The sequence below is a fragment of the Aotus nancymaae genome, unplaced genomic scaffold (genome assembly GCF_030222135.1).
Source record: "Aotus nancymaae isolate 86718 unplaced genomic scaffold, 86718_ANA_hifiasm-v0.15.2.pri h1tg000020l, whole genome shotgun sequence".
Taxonomy (NCBI): Eukaryota; Metazoa; Chordata; class Mammalia; order Primates; family Aotidae; genus Aotus; species Aotus nancymaae.
The window spans coordinates 50,222,671-50,248,460 of NW_026988432.1; the positions used below are offsets into that span (position 1 = coordinate 50,222,671).

At 42.5% G+C, this 25,790-nt stretch overlaps 1 protein-coding gene and 1 pseudogene across 4 annotated transcripts in view; one reads left to right on the top strand and one right to left on the bottom strand.

Annotated features, from left to right (window-relative positions):
- The window catches only part of KCTD1 (potassium channel tetramerization domain containing 1), a 208,193-nt gene that overhangs the window by 155,952 nt on the left and 26,451 nt on the right, over positions 1 to 25,790 (top strand). For all 4 annotated transcript variants that reach the window (XM_064379322.1, XM_012447280.3, XM_064379323.1 and 1 more), the window contains one exon: positions 802 to 980. In XM_064379322.1, coding sequence (XP_064235392.1) covers positions 817 to 980 — 164 coding nt within the window. In that variant the 5' untranslated portion in view covers positions 802 to 816. The remainder of the gene's footprint in view (positions 1 to 801; positions 981 to 25,790) is intronic.
- Positions 3,446 to 4,114, bottom strand: LOC105713510 (V-type proton ATPase subunit E 1-like; annotated as a pseudogene).

Below are 25,790 nucleotides of genomic sequence, written 5' to 3' on the forward strand. Positions count from 1 at the left end.
AAAAAAGAAAAATTTCTTAAAACAAGTTCTTGCTGCCACCAGGTGATATCCTGATTCTGGTCTGTTTGCTCACGTTGCACTTTTGCTTATGCGACCACACGTCAACATCTGCCTCAGTTCCTCTTTGGGAACTTGATTTCTTCAAGAAGTCAGACATGGAGAAGAGCAGTTTGCTCGTGGTTCATGAGCAAGCACATATTTACCATTTGAGGGCATATTCTGTTGACTGATGAACTTGTGGTGCCTTGCTGTGAAGTTGCTTTATGTATGTGAGCTGATGGCTAAACCACTATGCTCTCTTTTTCCTGATTTGAAAAATAAAAGTTTAAGAAAACATTTTGTAGAACGCTGGTGTCAGAGGTCTGTTTTTATTCCAAATGGATAGCAATGAGGAAGTTTTCAAAGAGAAGGCTAACTCATATGCATTTTATTTAGATGTGTTTTGTTTTAAGTGTTTGATTGTCATTTTATTTGGAAGTAGACTTTTCATATCATACCAGTTGCCATTTGTCAGTTAAATGCAAGAATTTATTAGTTTAATAAGCCTTCATAGTCCTCAGAGTTATTTGAAGTGAACATGAGTTTAGTTCCTTATTTCTGAGCATATGAAGATTTCCTTTTCTTTGCTACAGAATTTGTTTTTCTGATATTCATGATGACAAAAGCAAAAGCTTGCTGATTTTTCAGGTTTTATCACTGAATGAGTATCATTAATCACTCATGTGTTCTTTATGCTGTGTTTATTTCCTTTCTTTCTACTGTAAAGAGAAAAAGTGTCTAAACTTGCTTATCTCTCTGTAGGACAGTCGGCCCAATATGTCAAGACCTCTCATCACTAGATCCCCTGCATCTCCACTGAACAACCAAGGCATCCCTACTCCAGCACAACTCACAAAATCCAATGCGCCTGTCCACATTGATGTGGGCGGCCACATGTACACCAGCAGCCTGGCCACCCTCACCAAATACCCTGAATCCAGGTAATCTGAAAAACTGAGAAATCAGACTCCGACGTGCATGTATTTGATAATCTAACCGTTTTTCCTTTAACCAGCATAGCAGCGTAGCCTCGTGGAGGCAGGGGATAGGACATGAAAGCGCTGCGTGGGCCACCCTGCTGCCCAGGCCAGACGTCTTGGACGATGGCTGGACATCTTCGAATCAGGATTGGACCCGCAGCGTAGTCGAGTCCATGTAAAAATGTCACAGGAGAATGAGATACTGTGATATTTTGCTCTACAGAGATACTCATAATTCTCAATGTAGTACAAAAAGATGGTGATTTCTCCCTACCACCTTTTTCCTTCTTTTCGAGCATCCTTTCTTATAGATTCTGATAATTTTATAGGAGATCAGTTGGCTCATCAACTTGGAACTAGAAAAAAAGAGATTCTCAGCAGTGAGGCATTATATTTAGATCCATATGCAAAAGTCCAGGAAGCCAAAATAGTATAGTTTTTTAAAATGGGCTGGGCATGGTGGCTTACATCCGTAATCCCAACTCTTTGGGAGGCCGAGGTGGGTGGATCATGAGGTCAGGAGTTCAAAACCAGCCTGGCCAAGATGGTGAAACCCCATATCTACTAAAAATACAAAAAATTAGCTGGGCACAGTGGCAGGTGCCTGTAATCCCACCTACTCAGGAGGCTGAGGCAAGAGAAGAGAATCACTTGAACCCAGGGGATGGAGATTGCAGTGAGCTGAGATCATGCCACTGCACTCCAGCCTGAGTGACAGAGTGACAAAAAAAAAAATGAAGGGCCATGGAACTCATGAACTTAAGGTAGGTAAATAAATATATAAATTGTTTAAAGATGGAGAGTGGTTTACAAATAGGCAGTATACATTTATGTTTATGAGACGTCACCTCCCATGCCCCTGCTCACCCATTTCTTCTTCTTCTTCTTCTTCTTCTTCTTCTTCTTCTTCTTTCTTCTTCTTATTTTGGAGTCAAGGTCTTGTTCTGTTGCCCAGGCTGGAGTGCAGTGGTGCAAACATGGCTCATTGCAGCCTTAGCCTTCTGGGCTTAAGTGACCCTTCCACCTCAGCCTCACCAGTGGCTGAGACCACAGGTGCGTGCCCCATGCCTGGAAATTTTTTTGTTGTTTTTTATAGAGACAGGGTCAGATCATATTGCCTAGGCTGGTCTCAAACTCCTGGCCTCAAGCAATTCTTCCATCTCGGCCTCCGAAAGTGCTTGGACTACAGGTGTGAGCCACTGCACCTGGCTAATTTTTAAAATTTTTTGTAGAGATGGAGGTCTCATTATGTTGCCCAGACTGGTCTCGAACTCCTGCCCTCAAGCAATTCTTCCACCTTGGCCTTGGCCAAAGTGCTGGGATTACAGGTGTGAGCCACTGCACCTGGCCCCAACCACCCATTTCTAAAGGAGTTCCAAAGAAATGATTGCCTCTCCACTCTGGACAACCCTCCTGGCTCTGCCCCAGATTTGGGGGCTATGCCCAGATCCTGTAAGGGGAGTTTTTTGCTGGTTGATAGGGGAGGAGGCATGCACTCACGTGGGCTGATACCGGGAAACAGGGTGTTTCTCTGTTTCTGATCACAGGAGATAGAAACACACCGCTTGAACTTCAGAAGGCCACCGGCTGTATTTTTAAGAATGTCTTACAAAGTGACAGATAACAGCTTACAGTCTGAGTAGACAGCACTGACAGAAAAATCACTGCCACCTTGAATACCACATGAAGGCTGACTTCTTTGTTTTTTGTTTTAAAATCTCACTCCATTACTTGATAATTTATGAAAGAATGTGAAGGTTGGAAAGAAGAAAGATGAAATGTTTTCTCTCTTGATTTCCAGATTTAATTTCTACAATTGAAGTGATTTAAATAAAATAGATTTCCATGTGTTCGATTATCCAAAAGACTATATACTTTAAAATGAAATGACTGTATTAGTCATCTATTAGTATTATTGAGTCCCCACCTTCCCTAAGTATATTGGAGTAGGCACTATAAAATCATATTATAATAATGGTTTTATTTTTCAAAAATTTTGTTATGTAAGTAGTGTTGTTTCTGAAAATGCCTATTTCTATTCCTTCCAACCCTCTGTTAATACCACCATCGACTACAGAAAATCACAGCTGCCTCTTTAGATGAACACTTAATTCTATGGTTTAAGTCACAAAATGCACATTAAGAGTCAAAAAGCAAACCTTCAACTGTAACAAGATTTACTGGTCTGGTCTGATGGCCTTTTGCTTCAGTTATTTTTTGGAGGTGGGTCTTGATCATATTACATGAAGCTTTCCACCATTGTAAACGATTAGGCAAGACATTAGTGACAAAAGGGCATCACTGATAAATACAGCGCAACATTGGGGCAGTAAAGAGGAAGCTACAGAGACATCGTGTTTCTTCAAATATCAGAAGCTTCCACATCACAGCAGGAGAGCCGAGGATGAGCTCCACCTCCCAAAGGCTTAGTCCAAAAACTTCCTGTTGGCATTTGCACCAAACAAGGCTCCCTGGACTTCTGGCATCATCTGCTGGGCTATGAGATCCAGCCGTCTTTCCAGGGTGTTGAAAGCCTTTATTTTACAATCCCCGTTGTGGATCTCAACTCCACCAACTATGTCCTCAGGCAGGTAGGACTCCTGGTCAATTTGGACATCAACATTGTTTTTGTGGCAATTTTGTACATTGGGATTGCCTTTTGCACTGCAGCCTTTACCAGAGGGAAATCTTGTTTTCTGCGTCCAACAATCATTCGGGGCTCCAGCAACTGGTACAAACCCTGGAGAACCAATCCATCCAGCAGTGCTTGGTACCTGGTTGTATCTTTTACCACCTTGCTGAGCCTCTGTTTTGCTTCATTTAGTAGGTCTGTGATAAGGTCATCTCTTGCTCTGAGGACTTTGAGCCTTACTTGATTCATCAAATTGGACATCTGAATTTTCTTCTGCTGCTCAATCTGTTTCTCTTTCTTCTCATAATATTCCATAATCTTTAGTCTTTGGGTTTGCACAAGCCAACCTTTCTCTATGTTGAACTCTTCTTCTGCCTTTGCATCTATTTCTTCTGCTTTCTCATTGGCTTCTTGTTCAATGAAAGCCATCATATGCTTAATCTGCTTTTGCATGTCAGCATCTCTGAGATCCGTGGCGAGAGCAATGCTAGGCCGGTGAGCAGCAGGTTCAAGTTTAGGTTTGAAGGGCGAGGTGGGTGGAATAGCAGAGACAACCCTCTGCTTCAGTTTTTTTTTTTTTAAATTAAACCTTGAGACAGGAGGGAAGTTAATAATAACTGCATTTTCTTTGACTTAAGCAATAGGTTTTCTTCTGTGCTTGTTGGAACTGGATGGATCGCCTTCCACTGACTCATGCCCTCCAGGGTTTAGCCCCTGGGAAGCTCCCTGGTATCACTTGGTCTGTTGGCTGAAGTAGAAGACAGAGGGAGAGAGGCTCTATTCATTCAGTTCCTATCTCTCAAATAATTCACTACTTTAATCATTCCAGCACTGCATATTATAGGTAAAGACTTCAAATAGTGTCCCATTTGGAGATTCTTTTTCCCAGTCCTTCTTTCCATGGGTATTTCTAAGAATCCACTTTTGTTTCTTATCCACACCCTGAGACATGCATCAAATTCCATGGATCTCATCGCTTTCACCTGCGCTGTCTCATACAGTAGCCAGTAGCCACATACAGCTATTGAGTGCTTTAAATGTGGCCAATCCAAATCGAAATATCCTCTAAGTGTGAAATATACACTGATTTTTAAAGACTTAGTACCAAAAATATGTAAACTCAGTAATTTTTTATATTAATTTCGTGTTGGAATGATAATATATTGAGTTAAATAAAACTATTAAAATTACTTTCACTTGTTTGTTTTGGTTTTTTAATGTGGCTACTAGAAAATATAAAATTACATGTGTCTCGCTTTTTATTTCCATTGGACAGCGCTGAAATATGAAACAGATGTTTTTATAAAAGCATCTCACTAAACCTACCCCTCCTCCAACCTCATACTGAAATACATCAAAAAGTGAACATCTCTTTCACCAATGTAATTAGAAAAGATAGAATTGTTGATCTTCCTTTCCCAGTCTTTCCCTACGCTTTCTGTCACCAGTGAGTCCTAGTGTCACAAGAGCAACAGCAAAAATAATTTGCGATTCATTAGTTCTCAGATTGGATGTTGGCAAATGCCTAGCAGTTCTTTGACTATGGACAGGTCTAATTTCTGAACACCTGTCGTCTCTCTTGTAAAATAGGCACAAACTGGTCTCCTTGCAAGGTTATTGGGAGGATTAAGTGTGATTATGAAAAGCACACGTGGCCCCGTGCCCAACACATAGTATTGTCTTCATACTTCATCTTCTGCCAAACCCAGGAATTGTTTCTTTTCAAACTGCCTTTCAAATTCCAAATAGATCCCATTCCTTGCTTTCCTAGCCATGGAAACAGCTTTACATCTGGATTCTTGCCTTGATGGCTCTCATCTCAGGGACTCCTTGCCTGCACCTTCTCTTCCTTTATCTTAAATACTCCAGCCTGTCAAAAGTTCTGAGATATCCCTATCATTAGGAGATACCTTTTAAGAACTTGTCAGGACTCTTTGAAACAAGGCTTACAAAGTAACTTCTGTTTCAGTTGCTAGTACCTAAAACAAATGACACTGCTTAGGGAACACTGGTTTTGCTGTTGAATTGACCATCCGGTATTGCTTTGTTTCCTCTTGGGTTTTGGGGGGCGTATTTTTGTAGGTAATTAAATGTTCATTTCAAAGCAACATCCAGTTGAATGGCACCCATACACAAGTTTTAGTAATCAAAGATACAGAGACGAAATAGTTCTTCATGCTTTTCCCAGAGGTGTCAGGTGCTCCTTCCAATTTCTGGGAAAAGCTCTTGCATATGATTAACCGCTCTGGGATAAACCCAAAGACTTTAGGTTGCCCATGGCCGTGGAATCACAAATAACTCCAATTCTAGTTTTGCAGATTCTGGGGTTCTTCAAACCCTTCCTGCCCTATGGGACCATTCTCTGCCCCACCCTCTTGGATCCCCTGTTTCCATGCTCACCTACCACTTCCTTAGTGTCACCCAGAGGATAGGAGGGCTTTTTCTAAGCAAGGAAAACATTTGTAGTTTAAAAATACGAATTCTTATGTAACAAATGACCTTAAAAGATGTAATATTATCTTTCTATAATGTCAGAGGTCCTGCAAAGAGCCTTGACTCCATTTTGAAATGTTGTAGGTGTTTTTAAACTTCTGTCTCTACTTAACCTACCCTCTTGGCTAAAGGGCACCCTTAGAACTTTGTCCCCAGAAAGTAGTATGATGGACTATATGGCTGAACATTAGAAGCACCTGGGAAGCATTAAAAAGCCATGCAAGGCCCGGCTCCAGACCAATAAAATAGGAACCTCTGCAGTTTTCCAAAGAGGTCTTGATATTCACCATCTGGCTCTGAATGGCACCAAGATGTATGATCCTTTCAAGAGAATGTAGGCCTCTTCCTCAGTGAATATTTCATGTATCTCATAATGGCCATTTCACCAAAAGAAAATAGCTTTCAATCTTCCTTTCTTTAATTACCAAGGTTACCATTGGTTCCACTATGTGTGTATGTGTGTGTGTGTGCGTGCGCGAGTGCGTATGGGTTTTTTTTTTGGCTTGTAAACCCTGAGTAATGATTCAGTGAATAAATTTACATCTCACAAGGTTAACTACTCATGTTGTTATTCATTTCCATCAGGTGATTTTTTTTTTAGCAAAAGGGACTCAAGTTTCCAAATTAACTTAAGTATTACATACATCAGTAATGTACTTTGTCTTAACCAATGTGTATGTAAGATGCAAAACAGCTCTTTGGAGGTGTTTCCGAGACAGAGGTTAATGTCCACCATCTCAGTGATAAACACTGATTCCTTTCAGAGGATCGTAAGAGTCTCCAATTCTGACTGCTATTTTGAATTGTAATCCCCAAGAAAAACATCCAGTTCAGATCTGCAATAATTTCACATTAAATAAGTATTTTTTTAAGTCAAGAAAAGTATATCACCATCAAAAAGGATTGTAAATGGATAAGGAAGATAGAATTTATTTTATTCAATAGCTTGTTAGCTTGATTTGCAGCTTGTAAATATCTAGAAGTATGCAAAGTAGACCTCCACTTACACTCTTGCCCTGGACCCTGCAAATTTTAAGGGCAGACCTGATTGTATCTTAGTCAAGAGTCCAAGGTACCCATTATTAACATCGTTGGTAATAAAAGATCTAGGTAACTAAGTAATTTTTCATAAGTAATTAATATTGGTATCATATGGCCTCTTTAAGATCTATTGACACTGAAATATCCTCTTAGCCACATGCACAATATTGAAAATACATTCTATTTCTGATTTAAAAGAAGGCACAAGTCTGAGTTCAAAGTTAGGTCTATTTCATTCTCTACTATCACCTCCAACGAAAACAATCTTAATTGTAGCTGTATTGATGGTTATTCAGATGTGGACTTTTTAAACCAAGAAGTAGACTGATATTACTAATTAATTGAACCTATCAAGTGGTAATAAGACAGAGGTCTTAGCTAAAAGCACTGACTGTCAACCAGTGACCTAGAGGTAAAAAGTGAGATCTCATGTTTCAGTCCCCTGAGCCATCCAACCTGACTGCTTGACAAAGCTTTTGTGTATTTTAAAACCAGTATATGAGTTAACTCCCACATAAGTAGCTTATATTAAATTGGTCTCTTCTAAATAGCAGTAGAGTTACTAAGCACGCTGGCATATGTAGGTAATTGCAAAATGCAAGAGTCTCTACTTTCAGCCCTGCAGTCGACACCCATGGCCACCCAGGGGTGTGTGCATTTGGAGCTTTAGGATGGAGATGCCAAACATGTGTGCCCTGCCAGCAGCAATCCAACTTTTGGCGTGCGTCACTCTCGGATGTGTTAGCCGTTACCAGATTGCTTGTGTGGAGCTACAGCAAAAGGAAAGTCAGACAAGTGCAGCACTAAGGGACTGGTGCACATGTTTAGAGGATGATGACATTCAGCAGTTGACTTTCCATGTAATTGTTGTATGCCAGCCTAGGGAGTTTGCTGTAATCCTGTATTAGGGTTGGGGATTCTGTGCTATCACTTTTTATGACTTCGTGGTTCCAGTTTTAACACTACAGTTCCTAGACATGAGTCCAGCAGTCTCATCACACAGGCCTGTGTTTTAGGATGTCAACAGAAATGCCAAAAAAAATGGATTCCATTTATTCGGTAAACTTGCTTTCAGCATCACTGCATGGCATTGAATAGAGAGCTTTTTATTATAACCTGCTTTCTACATCCACATGCTTTATAATTCAGTGTCGATAACAAATTTAAAAGTCACAGAATAGGTTATTAGGAGTTTTTAGATGAGTTGAAATCAACCTTTGCTATATAGTCTCCGCACAGATGGAAAGAGAGCATATCCTTGCTGCTATGAAAAGTCCTAAGGAAATGCATAAAATGATGAACAGTTTTGATTGGTAAGATGGGTTAATCTTTAAAAAAGCAAAAAGAAAGTTAGTTTATGGAGGGACTTAAAAGGAGGGAAAGCACCTGGCAAATGAAAAATGGAAAGTTTCTCCAGGGTAGTAGGAGAATTTTTCCTCTTTTCTCTCTGTTCTTTTCATCTTACAATATTGCTTTTCCAAAATTGCTCCTTAGTTATATAGGTAAAGAGTAAATGAAATGGTTGGCTTCAAAAGACTTAAAAAAAAAAAAAAACAGTGAAACTGGATCTTATGTTTAGTGCTGAAAAGCCAGTCCTTCAGTAACTTACCCTGCACAACTGCTGGATTCCGCAAACTGCTTTTGCCACTAGGGAACAAAATAGGCCTTATTTTTAAAGTGGTCTAGCTTATAAAGCCTTGTCTTGGAGCATAACTTAAAGGAAAGGTAGCCATACAGTGCCTGAGTTTCCTCCATTGTGTTTTTTGTTTGGTTTGGTTTGGTTGGGTTTTTGTGACAGTCAAGAGACCTTGCTCTGTCACCCAGGCTGGAGGGCAGTAGCAGGATCATAGCTCACTGTAGCCTCAAATTCTTGGCCTTAAATGATCCTCCCACCTCAACTTCCTGAGTAACTAGGACTACAGGTATGTACCACCGTACCTGACTAATTTTTCTATTTTTTGTAAAGACGGGGGTCTCATTATGTTGCTAGGGCTGGTCTCAAACTCCTGGCCTCAAGTGATCCTCCCACCTCAGCCTCCCAAAGTGTTGGGATTACAGGTGTGTGAGCCACCATGCCCAGCCTGTTCTTTCATTTATTCAACAGATTTATTGTGTCCTCCTCATCTGCCAGGGCATAAATAGTTACCAACAAAAGTCTTTGCTCTTATGGTTTACCTGGGGGAGGAAGAAGGACGGCCAGTAAACAAGTAAACAGCCAGCAAGCAGGGTTTCAGTGAGTAGTGATATTAAGAAAAATATTTAGGTTGGTGCAAAGGGATTGAGCATTTTGATAGTTGCATTCAGATTAGTGGGGTGGGGGTGGAGGGGAAGAGAGGAGGATGGTTAATGGGTACAGAAAGAATCTAGAAAGAATGAATAAGACCTAGTATTTGATAGCACAACAGAGTGACTATAGTCAATACTAATTTAATTGCACATTTAAAAATAACTAAAAGTTATAATCAGGTTGCTTGTAACACAAAGGATAAATGCTTGAGGGGACGGATACCACCATGATGTGATTATTATGCACTACATGCCTGTTTCAAAGTATCTCATGTACCCCATAAATACCTACTATGTACCCGCAAAATTTTTTTTAAACACAACACCTAGATGGAAGTGTGACATCTTGAGGTTCTTTTTCTAGAACGAAAAAGAAAAAGAACACATGATAAGTAGGCCCACTTTGACACATAGTTTTCTCCCTATATTAAAACTAATTTTATTCCTACATGGTTTTCCCCCCAAAAATACATCTTTATTTGTTCATCTAAGTTTTCAAGGCAAAACCTAGTTTACATGCTAGTTTAGATTTAGAAGCAGGTCTTTGTCACTTCGCTATCACAAATCACACTTGATCTATGAAGCTGAAGGCCACTCTGCCAGTCATAGACATCTCACATTCACACCCCTGCCAGGGCCTTTGATGGCAGGGCAGTGGCTTCTGAGTCATACTGGGTATCCTAATGTGAAATAGCTCAGGGCGGGACTCCAGGTCATATGCTCAACTTCCAGTAACTTCTCACTTACCCCAAACTCAGTCTCATCATAGACAGAAACCCTCTCCCTAGAAAGCCCTTTCTCACTTATTTTTCATCCTGTGTCCTTGGGACCTGGTAGCATGCCAGCCACAGGGTGGACAATTCACAAGTCTGTTCAATATATAAATTAATGATTGGATAAAATATTGTACTCAGAGGCCAGATCCTCCAAACAGTGAAGGGAAAATAATTGAGTAGTGCTATTTAAATTATAAAGTTAAATTCAAAGGCTTATTGCATAGATGACCTCATATAACCTTATAGGTAAGGACTGTATTTATTCCAGTTTACAGAGAGGAGCTCTGAAACTCAGAGGCTAAGTGGCTTCACCTTAAGAGTCAGTTTTCTCTGGGAAATGGGGTAAGAGCCAGGCCTCTGGCTTCCATTCTTTCCTCCTCTTTGATAACAATGGTTCTTTTTTTAAAATTTATTTCTTTTTTCTTCTTCTTCTTCTTTTTTTTTTTTTTTTGAGACAATATCTTGTTCTGTCACTCAGCCTACAGTGCAGTGGCATGATCCTACCTCCCAGGCCCAAGCCATCCTTCCACCGAGTAGCTGGGACTACATGACACACCACCACGCCCAGTTAGTTTTTAATTTTTTATAGAGACAGGTTTTCACCATGTTGCCCAGGCTGACCTTGAACTCCTGGGCTCAAGCAATACACCCTCCTTGGCTTCCCAGAGTGCTCCGATTATAGGCATGAGTCAGGGCTCCCAGCCTGATAATGATGGTTTTCAAACTTAGGACAGGTTAGAATCAACCGGGACTCAACAATAACAAAAAACATTGCCTGCCCCTACTCCTCAAAGATTCCAATTTTTTTCCCAGATAGAGTCTCACTCTATTGTCCTGGCTAGAGTACTACATTGGTACGATCACAGTTCACCGCAGCATAAACCTCCTGGGCTCAAGCAATCCTCCCACCTTAGCTTCTCGAGTAACTGGGACTACGGTGCATATCACCACACCCGGCTAATTTTTTATGTTTTTGTAGAGACGAAGTCTCACTTTGTTGCCTAGACTGGTCTCGAACTCCTGGCTCAAGTGATCATCCCACCTTGGCTTCCCAAAATGCTGGGGTTATAGGCATCAGCCACTGTGTCCAGCCCAAATGGGATCTTTGGATCCCAATTTTACTGGTCTGGGGCAGAGACTGGGCACAGGATTTTTAAATGTTTCCCATGTTCAGCCATATAGTCCAACACACTCCTTTTGGAACCGTGTTCTAAGAGTGGTTTTCAGACAAAAGGTCAAGTTGTCTACAGTATTTCAAGCCACTTTCTTCTCAAGGCAACCTTCACCTTATTACCTAGCCAAGGGCATCTCTGTTAGTGCTGGTACACGGGTTACTCATGTGGAGCCCTTCACCCCCGAGGTAACCAGAGCTCCAGACCAGTTACCTCCTGCCATGAACAAAACTTCTCTTGCTACTCTAGTGTCATACAAATACAGCACCATCATTTTGTGTGTGTGTCATAACTTGGAACAGTTTGGAAAGGACCGCCTTGGACTGGGCAATGGGATAAGCGGATCTTGTTCTTATTTGCCTGTGGGTTTCTGAAGTTCCTTTTTTTTCATTCCGGTGTACAAGTGTGCCTGCAGCCAGGGACAAAGTTGGCTTTGGACCAGTGACCTTGCCACTTGTCTGGTGGCTGGTTGTTTGTACCTATGAAGAGAAAGTTGTTAGCAACAGTCAGTGACCAGCTTCAATCCTTGCATGGTCAACAGTCAGGGACCAGCTTCGATCCACCGGAAAGAATGGTACACTGGACCATGCTGGGATACTGAGGGCTGCTCTCCAGGCTGGGAGGATGGAGGCCCGTGGCTGTGTTAGTCACCACCCTCCTGCTGTGCCCTCCCTTCTTGTTGCTAATGGAACAGTAGACCCCAAAACACCCCACCAATGCAACAACCAGTGTAACACTCAAGGTTCACTCCTTCTACATGGAACACACATAAGCACACATGCATGCACACACTCACACACCAATCCAGGAAACTTTGTTTAAATTTTTATTTTAAAAATAGGCTCTCCTAGGCCGGGCATGGTGGCTCACATCTGTAATCCCAGCACTTTGGGAAGCCAAGGTGGGTGGATCACTTGAGCTCAGGAGTTCGAGACCAGCCTGGGCAACCTGGTGAAACCCCGTATCTACTAAAAATACAAAAATTAGCTGGGAGTGGTGGCACATGCCTGTAATCCCAGTTACTTGGGAAGCTGAGGCATGAGACTCACTTAAGCCCGGGAGGCGGAGATTGCAGTGAGCCGAGATCACGCCACAGATCGAGACTCCATCTCAAAAAAAAAAAAAAAAAAATGCCCTCTAAACCTATGCCCTAGGTTTTAAAACAAATAACAGATCCACCAGTAGTCTTCAGTGCCTGGCACAGAGCAAATGCTTGATAAATATTTGTCGAATGTGAATGAATTTTGCTTAGTATCTCCCTTTAGGACCTGGAGCAACTCAGCCACCCCAGGGCAGCTACAGCATGAAAGTGAAACATTTTGAGTCTTCAGGTGCTAGAGCAGCCTTAGGAACTGCCTGGCCTGGTCCAATCTGGGCAGCAAATATTTATATCCTTTGTTCTTCAAGGCACAAACCAGAAGGAAATTACCCTGGAGGGAAAGAGCAATGAACCAGATTAACAGAAGAGTGACCCTGCCTTCAGAATGCTTTCCTCCAGTTGATAGCTTTTCCGTAATCCACTGCATCAAGGTCATCTCAGGTACTTGAAATGATGCAGATTCCTCAGCTCCACCTGCTGTTTACTCAATCTCTGTCTCCCAGGTTGTGAGGGAAATCTTTAGTTTTAATAAGTTGCCCTGCATCCCACATGCCTCTCCAAGTCGGGGTACCTGAGCTGCGGAGAAGGGTGGGGAAACGTAAACGCGTCACTGTGCAGTACCTCGGGCACCATGGTGGAGTGGCAGGAGACTCGCTGGCAGAGTGCGGCCTTTCCTGTTGACTCTGGCACGATCCACGCCGCTTGGGACAATAATACTGACTATACTTGTTTTTGATCACTCATGAATAGTATCATTGAGCAACAACACCCCAGTCACTTTTGCTCTGTTTTTTCATTGTATTTCGAGTTTACCCTCATCCTACCAGAAAGAACCTTTGTAATAGTAAACCACGTGATGGATTTACTCTTTTGAAAAATTTGTAGGTATTTCATAGAAGATTCAGATAATCTCTTATAACGTTAACATGTGACAAAGATGCTCCATTTTACTGTGTCTCGAGAACAATTCCATTCAAAGGGGTTTAGAATTTTAGATGTTATTTCATACAGCACAGCCCACGAATCTCACACATCTCCTTTCAGGGATACCTATGCTGTGTGTGTGCTTGGCTGGAAGAAAATCCTGTGCAAATTGTTCTCTAGCTGGGGGGATCTTTTCTATTAGGCCAATGTGGAAAGTAACCTTTTCCCCCAACTCCCAGACAGAAGCATTTATTCACACCCCAAAACCATGATGTTATAATTTTCATTTAAAAATTCGGGATTAAGAAACAACAACAGCAGATCAGGCACAGGCACAGTGTAATCCCTGTAATCCCAACACTTTGGGAGGCCAGGTGGGAGGATTGCTTGAAGGCAGAATTTCAAGACCAGCCTGGGAAACACAGGGAAACTCTGTCTCTGAAATAAATTAATAAATAACCCAAACTTCCTATGGGTAGTATCAGAAAGTCCCTCTGAAAGATATCTCATGGGTCCACTGCCACATAAGTGCCCTCCTCTGAAACCTGGGCTGTGTTAGAAGTGTCTGGTCCACCACATTTACCAGGCAGTTTAGTCTGTTATTACTATATAAGTCACCTATAAAAATACCATTTCTTTTTGCTAAAAATGCAGGATTTTTATAGCCTCAGTTAGATGAATTATCAATATTTGGCTTCTGAAAGATGACTCTCAAGCTGCCTGCAGATAGGAAGTGGTGACAGTTTGTCCCCAAAGCAGCCAGCTGCGTGGGTGTAGAATGCTTTCTGTGCTGGCCTTTCAAGGATACCCGGGATGGTCCTGGTGCAGGCAGGGGATGAGAGTCAGGTGTCATCTTACGAGATGTGTGTTTTTCATGCATTCGTATTTCAAAAGTAGACACCCAGATGCTCCAATCCGATGGCAGTAAAATGTTTTTTAAAAATCATGTTTCAGTGCCACAATTGTATCAGCTATTTGCCAGCCTGGCTGAATCTATTCAAGATGTGGTAACAGTGGAAACGACACTGTCTCTGGATAATGGCTTCCTGCTGCTACTGAGTGTCAGTTTGCTTAGTAATAGCATTGCTGTTTATCTTTTCTGGTGGTAATGATTATTTTTACTCTTATGCAACTTTTCTTATTGTGTTCTCCATATCCAGAAGATAAATTATGACTGTACATAACAGCTAACCACCACTTTCAAACAGTGACAGACCTTGCCAGGCTGGGAGGGCTTCATAACTGAAAGGTGAATTTGGGCTCGCCCGAACTTGTTTCTGTGATCAGAGCTGAGTGTGTTCCAGAACTCCCACCCAGCCTCATTAAACTTGGCGAGGCCCCTTCCACCCCTCCAAAAATTGATTTTTAAAAAACAGCTTAGAAAGCCCTGTGGGCTTTAGAGCTTACCTAAAAAGTGAAAACACTTCTAGTCTCAAAGCAACACACAGTCAATATAAAAGAAACAAAAAAAGAATGCTCTTTTAAGTATATCCCGTGGATCTGTAATCGTAGGAACCCTAAAGAAGATACTTCATTAAAACATGGTCATTTTGATGATACATTGCAGAAGGAGCAAAATGGCATTAAGGGTGGAATTCAGAGAAAATGGACTGGAATAAAGGTTGTCACAGCCAAGCAAACCTAGGGAACCCTGTTAACCTGTTAAAAACAAATGAAATTCCAGTCTTCACCCTAGCTTGATGTCTATAACTATTAGAAAAACTGAACAGGGAAGGTATGGTTTGTATTTCCAAGTACACTGTGTGTCAGGCTCTTGAGGAACCCATTGATAATTCTTTATGCAGATTTTTAAATTAGAAAAGTATTTCTTTCTCACTCAGGCCTTCTGAATGGAAAGTTAGTGTAACAAGTTATGGGAAGTGATGCCATCAAACTACTACTAAGACTTTTCAGTGTCTCTACATGATGATCTTAAAAGGAAAAGAAAAAAATGAGAAATCTTGTTAGCTGGGAGACTTTTATTTCTTTAAATGATTTTCAGGTTGGGGCTTGGTTCCGTTCTTCTTTAGATGGGTAGAGAGAAATATCGACAGATATTCCTATCACCTAGCATGGCTATGGACCGGCTTGAGGCCTCTGGGTAAATTTTTGAACTATGATAAACCACGACTGAGCCCAGAAGGGCGTAGACGGTTGCACAAGACACACACCTACAGACTGTGTATTGTTGGCCATGGTGCACCCAAGGGCAGAATGCTGTCAGCGCCTTCTTGGGTATTTCCCAACCACACGCACCCACAAGTGTTGTCTTTGAATCATGAGCTGATATAAACTTAATATTTTTTCACATGTCATTTTGATTTGGTGACTATTTAAATAGGCTTGCGACATAAATTAGACCTTAAGCTTCTCAGAGCATAAAGCCAACTAGGCACATCCTCCATTGTGATTTGAAGAAGCAATTAGACATTCTTAAAAAGTTGGGTTATATGCACATTTGATAGATTCTTTTAAATGTCAATATACTTTTGAAGCTGTATAAATAGGACTCGTCCAATTTTCAGCTTTCTGTCCTCCTTCTCAAGAGACATAGCTCACAGTTCTGAGGCTGTCTCCTCCCTTTGACTTTGTCATTGCAAGGCTTAGCTTCTGAATGTGTTTTTCAGCTTCCTAGTCACTCTGATGTCATAAATGACAGAATAATTCATTTCTTTTCATTCATCCAACCACCTTTCAATATTCTAAATATTTGAAGAGATATTCTGTTGACTGATGTCATCGATGAAGTTTGTGTGTGTGTGTGTGTGTGTGTGTGTGTGTGTGTGTGTGTCTGAGTATGGAGGGGCAAGGTGGGGGTGTGAAGGAATCAGGGTAGATTCAGTAATTTTCTTCCAAATGTCTTCTGTCAGGTGTCCAAAAAGTGTTTACCTAGTCTCTAGGTAAATTACATCTGTTTTCTAGTTCTTTCTTTTTGGATTAAGGACTGTGTTAAGTCTCTGGTTTTTCACTTATAGGTAAAAAGCAAAAGATGTAAATACTTCCATTGTAGGCAGTTCCTTTGCTGGCCTGATTGCAAGTGCAAAAAATTGTTAAACTGAAAATAGAGCTGGCTCGGCCATACGCCTCTCATAGTGTCATACAATTAATATGATGTTAAGATGAAGTGACTGCAGTGACATGTAAGTTAATTCCAACAGTCTGGAACAGTAAAACACCAAGGGAAATAATCACCAAGTAGGGAGAGATGGGGCCACCTGGAGAGCAGCAGTCACGGGGGATGGGCTCAGAGTCTGTTGCATTTCTTAGAGCTGTTGACACCACGGATGAAGAATCAAGAATGTCTTTTCACACAGGAAGGCCCCAGTCCAATAGTCAGGGTTACTAATACTGAGAAATCCAGGCACAGAAGCAGTCCTTCCAACGCAGATTTAAGTTCATTAGGAACACATGCAACAGAGTTTGTTCTGTAACAAAGAACACAACTGCGAGATGGAGAAAGATTGGCAGGAGGTGCCAGAGGAGGAAGGGAGCTAGGACTTCTGGGACAGACAGACACTGTACGCCAGGGACAGCATCAAGCAGTGGATGGCTGTCACTCTTCAGAGACAGTGGACTGTGTAGCTCAGAAACCCTCTGCAAGTTACTCGGTGGCTCTGTGACTCAGTTTCTCCATCAGGAAAATCAAAATACTTCATAGAGCTGCAATAAGATTAAATCGGGGCTGGGCACAGTGGCTCATGCCTATAATCCCAGCACTTTGGGAGGCCGAGGCGGGTGGATCACTTGATGTCAGGAGTTTGAGACATGGTGGCCAACACGGTGGAACCTTGTCTCTACTAATATACAAAAATTAGTGGCACGTGCCTTGTAATCTCAGCTACTCGAGAGGCTGAGGCAGGAGAATCGCTTGAACCTGGGAAGTGGTGGTTGCAGTGAGCTGAGATCATGCCACTGCATTCCAACCTGGGCAAAAAAAAAAAAAAGATTAAATTAGATAATCCATAAAGTTTTTAGAAGAGTGCCTGATACTCTCAATACATGTTAGCTATTTTAACATTTTTTTCTCTGAATAGTAATTATTGTGAAATTGAAAACATATTATGGAGTTTTAAATTAAGAGAAGAGACTAAGGGCTGTGTCAGAAATACCTCCAAATATAGAGCAGTGTTGGGAGGAGGGTGGGCGTGGGCTGTGGGAGCAGGCTCTGTGCATATGTTCATGCGCGCCTGCCCAAATAAAAAGCAAGGAAAACCTAAACAGAAACTGTTCTGGCTGAAAATATACCAAACTGGGCTTCCCAGGGAGGGTATGATGTTCTGATCCTGGACTGATCTTAGACAAATAGCCATTTGCCCTAGAAGTCATGTTTAAACAAACACTCGAATCGAAGAACAGGCCTCAGGTGATCTTCGAAGTTTTCTTTCAATTCAAGATGCACGCAGGATTTTCCATTCGGTCAGAACTCCGTTTTGGCATAGCACATCATCCCCCAAGGATGCAGACCTGTCAGCATTTATCAAGGCTTTACTGAGCAGCAGAATGGCCACAGTGAGGGTGTGGGTCCCAGCTGGGCTCTGCGGTCCAGCCACCTGGTTGTGTATTCTGACTTCACTGTGGATTCGTTGGCTGGGTGTCCTTACCTGTAAAACGGGGATAATAGTACCAACCTCATGGAGGTGTCCAGACTCTGTACTGTGCCCTGCTCAGGTGAACACTCAGTTCAATGTAGGGTTTATTAGATATCCACTTATTCCTCATGAGAATTATTTGAGCTGGGTCTTATCCCATTGCTCAGGTGGAGAAATCAAAACTCAAGGCAAGTTTCAAACTCAGGTCTTGTGGGTCTTGGAGCGGAGCATGCCAGGAAGTTCCTAAGGCATGACTGATGGGCTGCACCAAAACTCTGTGACTAATGTTGCCCTTACCTACCCCGCTCAGGCCAATACTGAGAGATGTTCTGCCCTGACTGTGTCTGCACCTCACCTATCACTCATGATGTTCTTTCCTGCCTCTGTGGCCTCCCTCCAGCTGAGCCCTCAGGTTAAAATCTCTTCTCTAAGCCCCTGTGCCCTTCTTCCCCTTCCTCCAAACCCCGCAGTCATTGCCTCCAGCAGGAGGCCTTCCCTGCCTGCCTGAGCTGGCTGGTTCCCTGTCCTCTGCCCTTCCATGACACCCAATGGGACCATATCATGCCCAGTTTAAGAGGCCCCAAAGAGCACGGGGAACATGGTGGGCATTCAGTAAATGACGGAACAAAAAGTCTACTTAAGTCAATTCTTTTGGGTTTTTTTCTTTAAAAAAATTAAGGTTCATCATAATAGTACTTTTCATAGTAAACAGTCAGTGTAATCCTCTAATTTTTAAAAATTTTCTTTTTTTGAGAGTGAGTCTCGCTCTGTTGCCCAGGCTGGAGTGCAGTGGCATGATCTTAGCTCACTGTAACCTCCGCCTCCCGGGTTCAAGTGATTCTTCTGCCTCAGCCTACTGAGTAGCTGGGACTACAGGTGCCCGCCACCATGCCCAGCTAATTTTTGTATTTTTAGTAGAGATAGGGTTTCACCATATTGGCCAGACTGGTCTCAAACTCCTGACCTTGTGATCCACCCGCCTTGACCTCCAAAAGTGCTGGGATTACAGGTGTGAGCCATGGCACTTGGCCAAAAATTTTCTAACCAAAGTCAGGGGAGGATTCATAAGCTTCCTGGAGAATCAGCTACCCCCGAGTGGCCCTGAACCCTCAGTGATGGATTCTCCAAAACGCTGAGCTCCTGACTTGTTACTGCGTTCATACTTATATTTTAAACTTGCCTTTCCTTTCTCCCCTACTTTCTTCAGTTCTATGTATCATTTAAGAAAATGATGCCACCTCAGGGAACAGGTACTGGAAACATTACCTCCTCTTAAGTAGATATTATTTGTTTTGTTTGTTTTTACTTAGAAGGTATTCTCCCCCTTCTCTTAAATTACTTCTATCCATTTCTATAACAAGCTCTGAATTAATTTTTATCTGTGTTCCTGAAATATAGATGAAATTTCTTGAGTCTGGAAATTTTAAAGAGCTATTCCTAGAATTTTTAAGTTATAATACTATAAACAAATTACATGCTGTTTATGATAATGCAGACTTCTGAAACAACAAATTGACTGGTGATATTTTTTACACTATAATTATCTCCAGCATTGCATTCCTTTTTTTTTTTTTAACAGAAAAACTTCTTATTATGGACATTTAAAAATCTATGCAAAAACAGGGAGAATACAGTATTGAACCCCTATTTTTCCACGGGATTCATATATTAAACTAGGATTTCTCTTCCCTTCCACCTACTTCGTTTCCTTCCTCTAATCTCAGCAGAAAGGAGGCAAAGGAACCCTTTGGTTGCAACACCAAATCCTCTCTCCAGGTCTCCTTTCCTTCCTGCGTCCTGAGTTTAGATTACACCTGCGGTGTCAGCTCTCCACATGCCTCTCTCACACACACACACATCTCCGTTGGGCATGCATACACCAACTGACACACCTTCACCCAGCCTCCACACCGGATTTATCTATCTTAGGTTTCAGATATTAGGAAAAAAACTTAGTTGAGAATCCAAATTAGTAGCTATAAAAAAGTATGAAGCTACAGGTGCTTCCAAGAACACAATGGTTCAATCAGGCCGGGCGCGGTGACTCACGCCTGTAATCCCAGCACTTTGGGAGGCTGAGATGGGTGGATCGCCTGAGGTCAGGAGTTCAAGACCAGCCTGGCCAACATGGTGAAACCCCAACTCTACTAAAAATACAATAGTTAGCCTGCCATGGTGGCAGGCACCTGTAATCCCAGCTACTTGGGAGGCGGAGGCAGGAGAATCACTTGGACCCGGGAGGTGGAGGTTGCAGTGAGCCGGAATTGTGCCACTGCACTCCAGCCTGGGTAACAGAGCAAGACTTACTCTCAAAAAAAAAGGAAAAGAAAGAAAAATACTCTTTAAATCAGATTTTTTTATGTGATGCCCTGCTGAGCGGTGGGCTCACCGCAGATCGCTCTTCTGTTTTGCTGCCTCTTCACCCTCTACTTTTCCAGTTGACAACATGAACAGGCATCACATTTATTATTAAATATGTCCAAATGCTAAAGATGTAATTTGTAAGTAGCCTCTGAATCTCTTAGCCAGCAAAATATATCTGGACCAGAAACTAAATGAAATCTTTTCCTAAAGTCTAAACCATATTTCCCATGGCTTGGAAGCCTAGAGGTAGAGAGAAAAAAAGGCGTTTCTTGGCAAAGGAGAGCCAAGTGGATAAAAGGGCTCAACCACCGGTGCCCTTCCCTTTTCTCGCCCCTTATCCTGTGGTCCATCATGTCTTTGCACTTCATTCCCCAGCCTCACCCCTGAGCGGGATGTCTTCACCCTCTCTGGGTAGGTCGATGATCCAGCAGCAATGCAGATGAGCCCTCCCTCTGTAATTAACGCAGGGGAGAGTTGAAAGGATTAAGCTGCTGGCATCTGGGTAAAGCCCAGCCTGGTGTCGAGTTACATGCCTTGGTGCTTGAGGTGACATGGGGTCCCCTAGACAGCACAGCATGGGAAACGTGGGGTGTAGAGAGCCTGGAGCCAGAAGGCAGCTTCAGGAGAGTTGGCAACCTCTTCAGACTAAACTTCCTTAGCTGTAAAGCGACAAATGCCATAAGAGTTTTGAGGATTAAGTGTAGGGACACAGCACATAATGGAACAAGAGTTACAAGGTAAATATGGAGATGAAACCTCACGTGTACTACTCTTCCCAGAGGCTTCCACTGCCCTGAGAATCCTCCGTCCCATCCATCCTTAGGCCTCTTTACGGTTGTGCCAGCAGTTTGAAAAGAACCTCAGAAGTCTTGGGGTGTTTCAATTTAGTTTGGTTCAGTGTAGCGTAGGGTATCTTCTCAGTCTACCAGTGATTTCCCTGACCTCACGGTAAAGATTAAATGAGATACAAACCCTTAAAGCAGCCAGCTCGCTTTTTGGCACGTAATGCTATTCAGTGAGTAGTAACTAGCATTAGAGCCATTGTCCCCCATAGGCTTGAACTTGACCATTGTGCCGATCACCACAGGGTCAGCCTGGTGGGGTCTGGAGCCAGCTCTGTGTCTAGCCAGCCATGCATCGTGAGTGTTATTATTTGGGACTCGGTGTCTCCATTTGTTAATGGGAGGCTGAACTTGGTTGTCCTGGAGATCCTTCACAGTTTAAGAAAGTATGCTGTGACACTTCAGAATGACAGGGTCTCAACTGATGTTGACTTGCCTCCTCTTTGGTCTCTCTGCTCATCCTCCTTTACACTGGTTCTCAACTCAGTTGAGACTTAGAGAGTTTTTTTAAACACAGATGCCTGGGCTTCATTCCCAACCAAATAAATCAGAATAGCTGGGGGTGGGGGCCCAGCATCATCATTTTTTCAGAGTTGCCCAGGTGATGCCACTGTGTAGCCAGGGTTAAGAACCACTGCATTATGCAAATGACATAGTCAATGCAAGGCAAAACAGATAGGATTTGGATAAGCCAGTAGCTGTGTCTGTGAGAAGGCATGATTTCAGATATGGCATCTTGACTCTGTCTCATTCCTAAATGTGCTCTTTTACTTACTGTCCCTGACAACATCAGTCCCCATTGCCAGATCTAAACTCGTTGGCTGGGCTTACACAGCTTTTTTATGATCTGACTTCTGCTGCTCCTGCCTCATTTTCCAGTCAGCCTGACTACACCCCAATAGAGAGTAATCACATGGCAGGCTTTGGCTACAAGCCTTTGTATCTTCCCCACCCTTCTCCCTGGGTATCTAACCTTACCTCCCACCCCTGTACCTGGCCAACTTCTCCTTCAGGTCTCCGATGAGCTTTCTCTTTCTTCCCTGCCCACCCCAAATTGAGTTGGGGGGACAGGTACACCTCCTGAGCCCACTGTGCACACCCAGTGACACACTTGATCACACTGCACTTGACCTGCACTCCCAGCCCCAAAGACTTAAATTCCACAAAAGCAAGGACTGTGGCTTATTTATTACTGCATCCCCTGTATCTGGCATAGTGAGGCCCCACCAAGACTGGTGGAAAGAATGAATGAATAACTGAATGATTACACAAGAAAGAAAGAAAGAGAAATTCTTAAGGGTCTGAGTCACAGTAAATTAGAGAAACCAGGTCTATAAAATGAATGAATAGACAAGAAAAAATTCTTAAATGAATGATTCACACTAAGCCAAGTGTAGGATCCTAGCCCTATACTCTCTTTCACTTAAGACCATTCTTTATTGCACAGTGTGGACAGCACGCAGTGCCAGGGAGAGTGGAGAGAACCAGACCCACTTCCCACCAAATGAGCTTGGTTTCCTCAGAGATTAGGTCTTGCATTATTTGCTCTATAAACAAGAGTAATCAACAGAGTGCTAATATTAAAAGAGCTAATATTAAGAGTGGAATTCAGCTGGGCGCGGTGGCTCATGCCTGTAATCCCAGCACTTTGGGAGGCTGAGGCAGATGGATCATGAGGTCAGGAGATCAAGACCATCCTGGCTAACACGGTGAAACCCCGTCTGTACTAAAAACACAAAAATTAGCTGGGCGTGGTGGCATGCGCCTGTAGTCCAGCTACTCAGAAGGCTGAGGCAGGAAAATTGCTTGAACCCGGGAGGTAGGGTGGAGGTTGCAGTGAGCCAAGGTCGCACCATTGCACTCCAGCCCGGGCAACAGAGCAAGATTCCATCTCAAAAAAAAAAAAAAAAAAAAAAGAATGGAATTCAGTATCTGTTGTTTTTAGTGATCTTTTTTAGTGAACATATTTTTAGTGAACTTTCTAATCTTACTCATTTATGAAATATGTACAGTAAAATAATACAGTGATTGAGATTTAACTCAAAATTACCAATGGGAAGGAGAGTGAGGCATAGAGGTAGAGTTGAAACAGAATTAACCAGAAATTGGCAGCTTTTGGAGCTGGTTGATGGTCATATGGGAGTTCATTCTATTATTTTTTCTGCCTTGGCATAAGTTTGAAATTGTTCAAAATAAAATGTTTTAAAAGTAAAACAATTACTTAAAATAGTAATGATCATCCTTAAAACACAAAAAGAAATTGGTGGAAGAAAGTCGTTCTCAGCCTTGCCACTTGATTCAATGAGTGAAAAAAAAAAAAAAAGAAAGAAAAAACCAGCCATGCATTGTCTGAAGCCAGTTTGTTCTTGGTTAGTTGGAAAACAGGAATGTTCTCCAAGGTTAGTAAACTGTAATGAGTTCCACATAGTTTTCAGGCACCAGAGTTTACAAATCACTGCAGTTTGATTTGTAACTCCATTCACATGTCCACAAGAAACACAGCCTCCGCTGATTTTCCCCATTATTTACTCAGCCAAACAATACTTTTCCACAGCACAGTCCGGCCAATCTCAAAAACCACCCAGGGACGCCATTTTACGACCCTTGGCACCGCATGGCCCCTCCACTGTGTTTTCACAACTCCAACGTTCCTCCCTTTTAAGTTGGCAGAAATCAGCAGCACTGCGTTTCTTTTTATTACTCCTAACGTTTGTTGCTTCCAATGGGGAACGTTTTCTTCTCCGAGAGGCCTTTCCCCTCCGCCACGCCTGTGCCTCCGCGGCCCAAGCACCCCTCCCTTCTATCCCTTCCTCCTCCTGTCTTTCCGCAGCCCTTGCCCTCTCGGCGCCCACGCAGCCCACGCAGCCTTTTCTGCCCTGGCAGCGGGTGTTTTTCAGCCCCTTCCGCCAGGCCTGGCCGAGCTGGCCGCCAACATTCTCATGGCCTGGCCGGGACCTGCGGTTTCACCCGGCAAGGGGGCCCTGGGACGGGGCCTGGGCCTTTCTTGCCGCCCTTTGACTGGACCCCCTCGTGAGAAAAATTCTCTGGCTAGGGTTCCTCTTGCGCTGGGCGCAATCCAGGCCTTCCTTGGCTTCTCGTCTCCTCTGGTCTTCGTGGAGGCCGCCTGGTGAGTCCACTTCTCCCCACTGTCTGTCGCGCCCAGGCTGCCTCCCGGTCACTTGTGGGGCCAGCTCTGCTAATGCTCGCTTCAAATCTCCCTCCTGCCCTTCTCTTTGCAGCTTTTTCATATTTTAGCTAAATTGGAAGTGAAGATGCCTCATTGCATCCACACTGGAGGTTGGTTGTTTTTGTTCTTGGTTTTTGCATCCTAAAAACCATTTAAATGACACTTCTCTCCTGTTTTTAGAAAGGTCCATAAACAATGCACTTCTGCCAGGGTTGTTCCTTTTGCTCCTTAAGTCCTGTGCCTTAGCGCGTGCAGTCTTCTAAGAGCTGCTTTTAGAGAAATTTTTGTTGGCTAGCTTGGAATACTTTCTATTGCTATGCACTTTTTGAGCTCACCATGAGCACATTGGATTTCCTCCTCAGCCTTGAGACAAAGTTAAGGTTATTTTATAAAATAAAGTGAAACTTAATTTTTAAAAAGAAATGGAGACAGAGAAGTCGATTCACGTAGATTACAGCTAGTAACTAGCCAAACCTCATTCTCATTCCACACTCCTCCATCCTGATTCCTTTACACATTCATTCCGTGTAGGTTCATTAATCACTCATTCTGTACCAGTCAACATCCAAGTCCAGACCCGAAAATGAGTATTTATCTAAACATTAAAAAACAGGATTTTTAAAAAAACGAAATACCGACTTTTCATCTCTTTATCTGTTTACTAAAGTGACAAGGTCACTGATACTGACTTATTTTGATATAGATGCTTGGATTTTAATGTAAAATTCTTGCTCCACAAATATATGGCAGAAATAAAACTCTAGACCATAAGCTTTTATTCGACAGTGGTAATTCTTTTCATTCTGATCATGGTAAGGGAGGCCCCTTTAGGACGAGACAGACTGTGCACAAATCCCCCAGTGCTACTTAACTAATTGAGCAAGTTAGTCATCTTTTCAAACCTATTTCTTCAACTTTAAAATGAAGATAATGGGTTTGTTACATATATAAAGTACTAAGGATAGTGCAAGGCATCTGGAAAACACTTAATATAGCTCCCTTTTCTTTCCCTGTCAACTGGAAATTTATCATGTTATTAAGAGTGAAAAGTAAAATGTCTTAATAATAGGCAAACAAATCTCATTCTTTTTCATCCTGCATCAGATTGTCCTGGAAACACTACAAGAAGTGACTAAGCATATTTTAGTTTCAAGCCTACTGTTTGATTGATGTGTCAATGAGAAATGAATGACTAGGTGGCATGCAGTGAAAGAATCCCAGGAAGGTTGTAATCCACACCCTGGATAATCACGGGCAATTCCTGGAAAGTTGGACAGAAACACTAGCTCAAAAATATTTGTTGAGTTTTAGAAAATAACCCTACCATAATTACTTGTTTTCCTCTTTGCACCGACTTCCTTCAGAG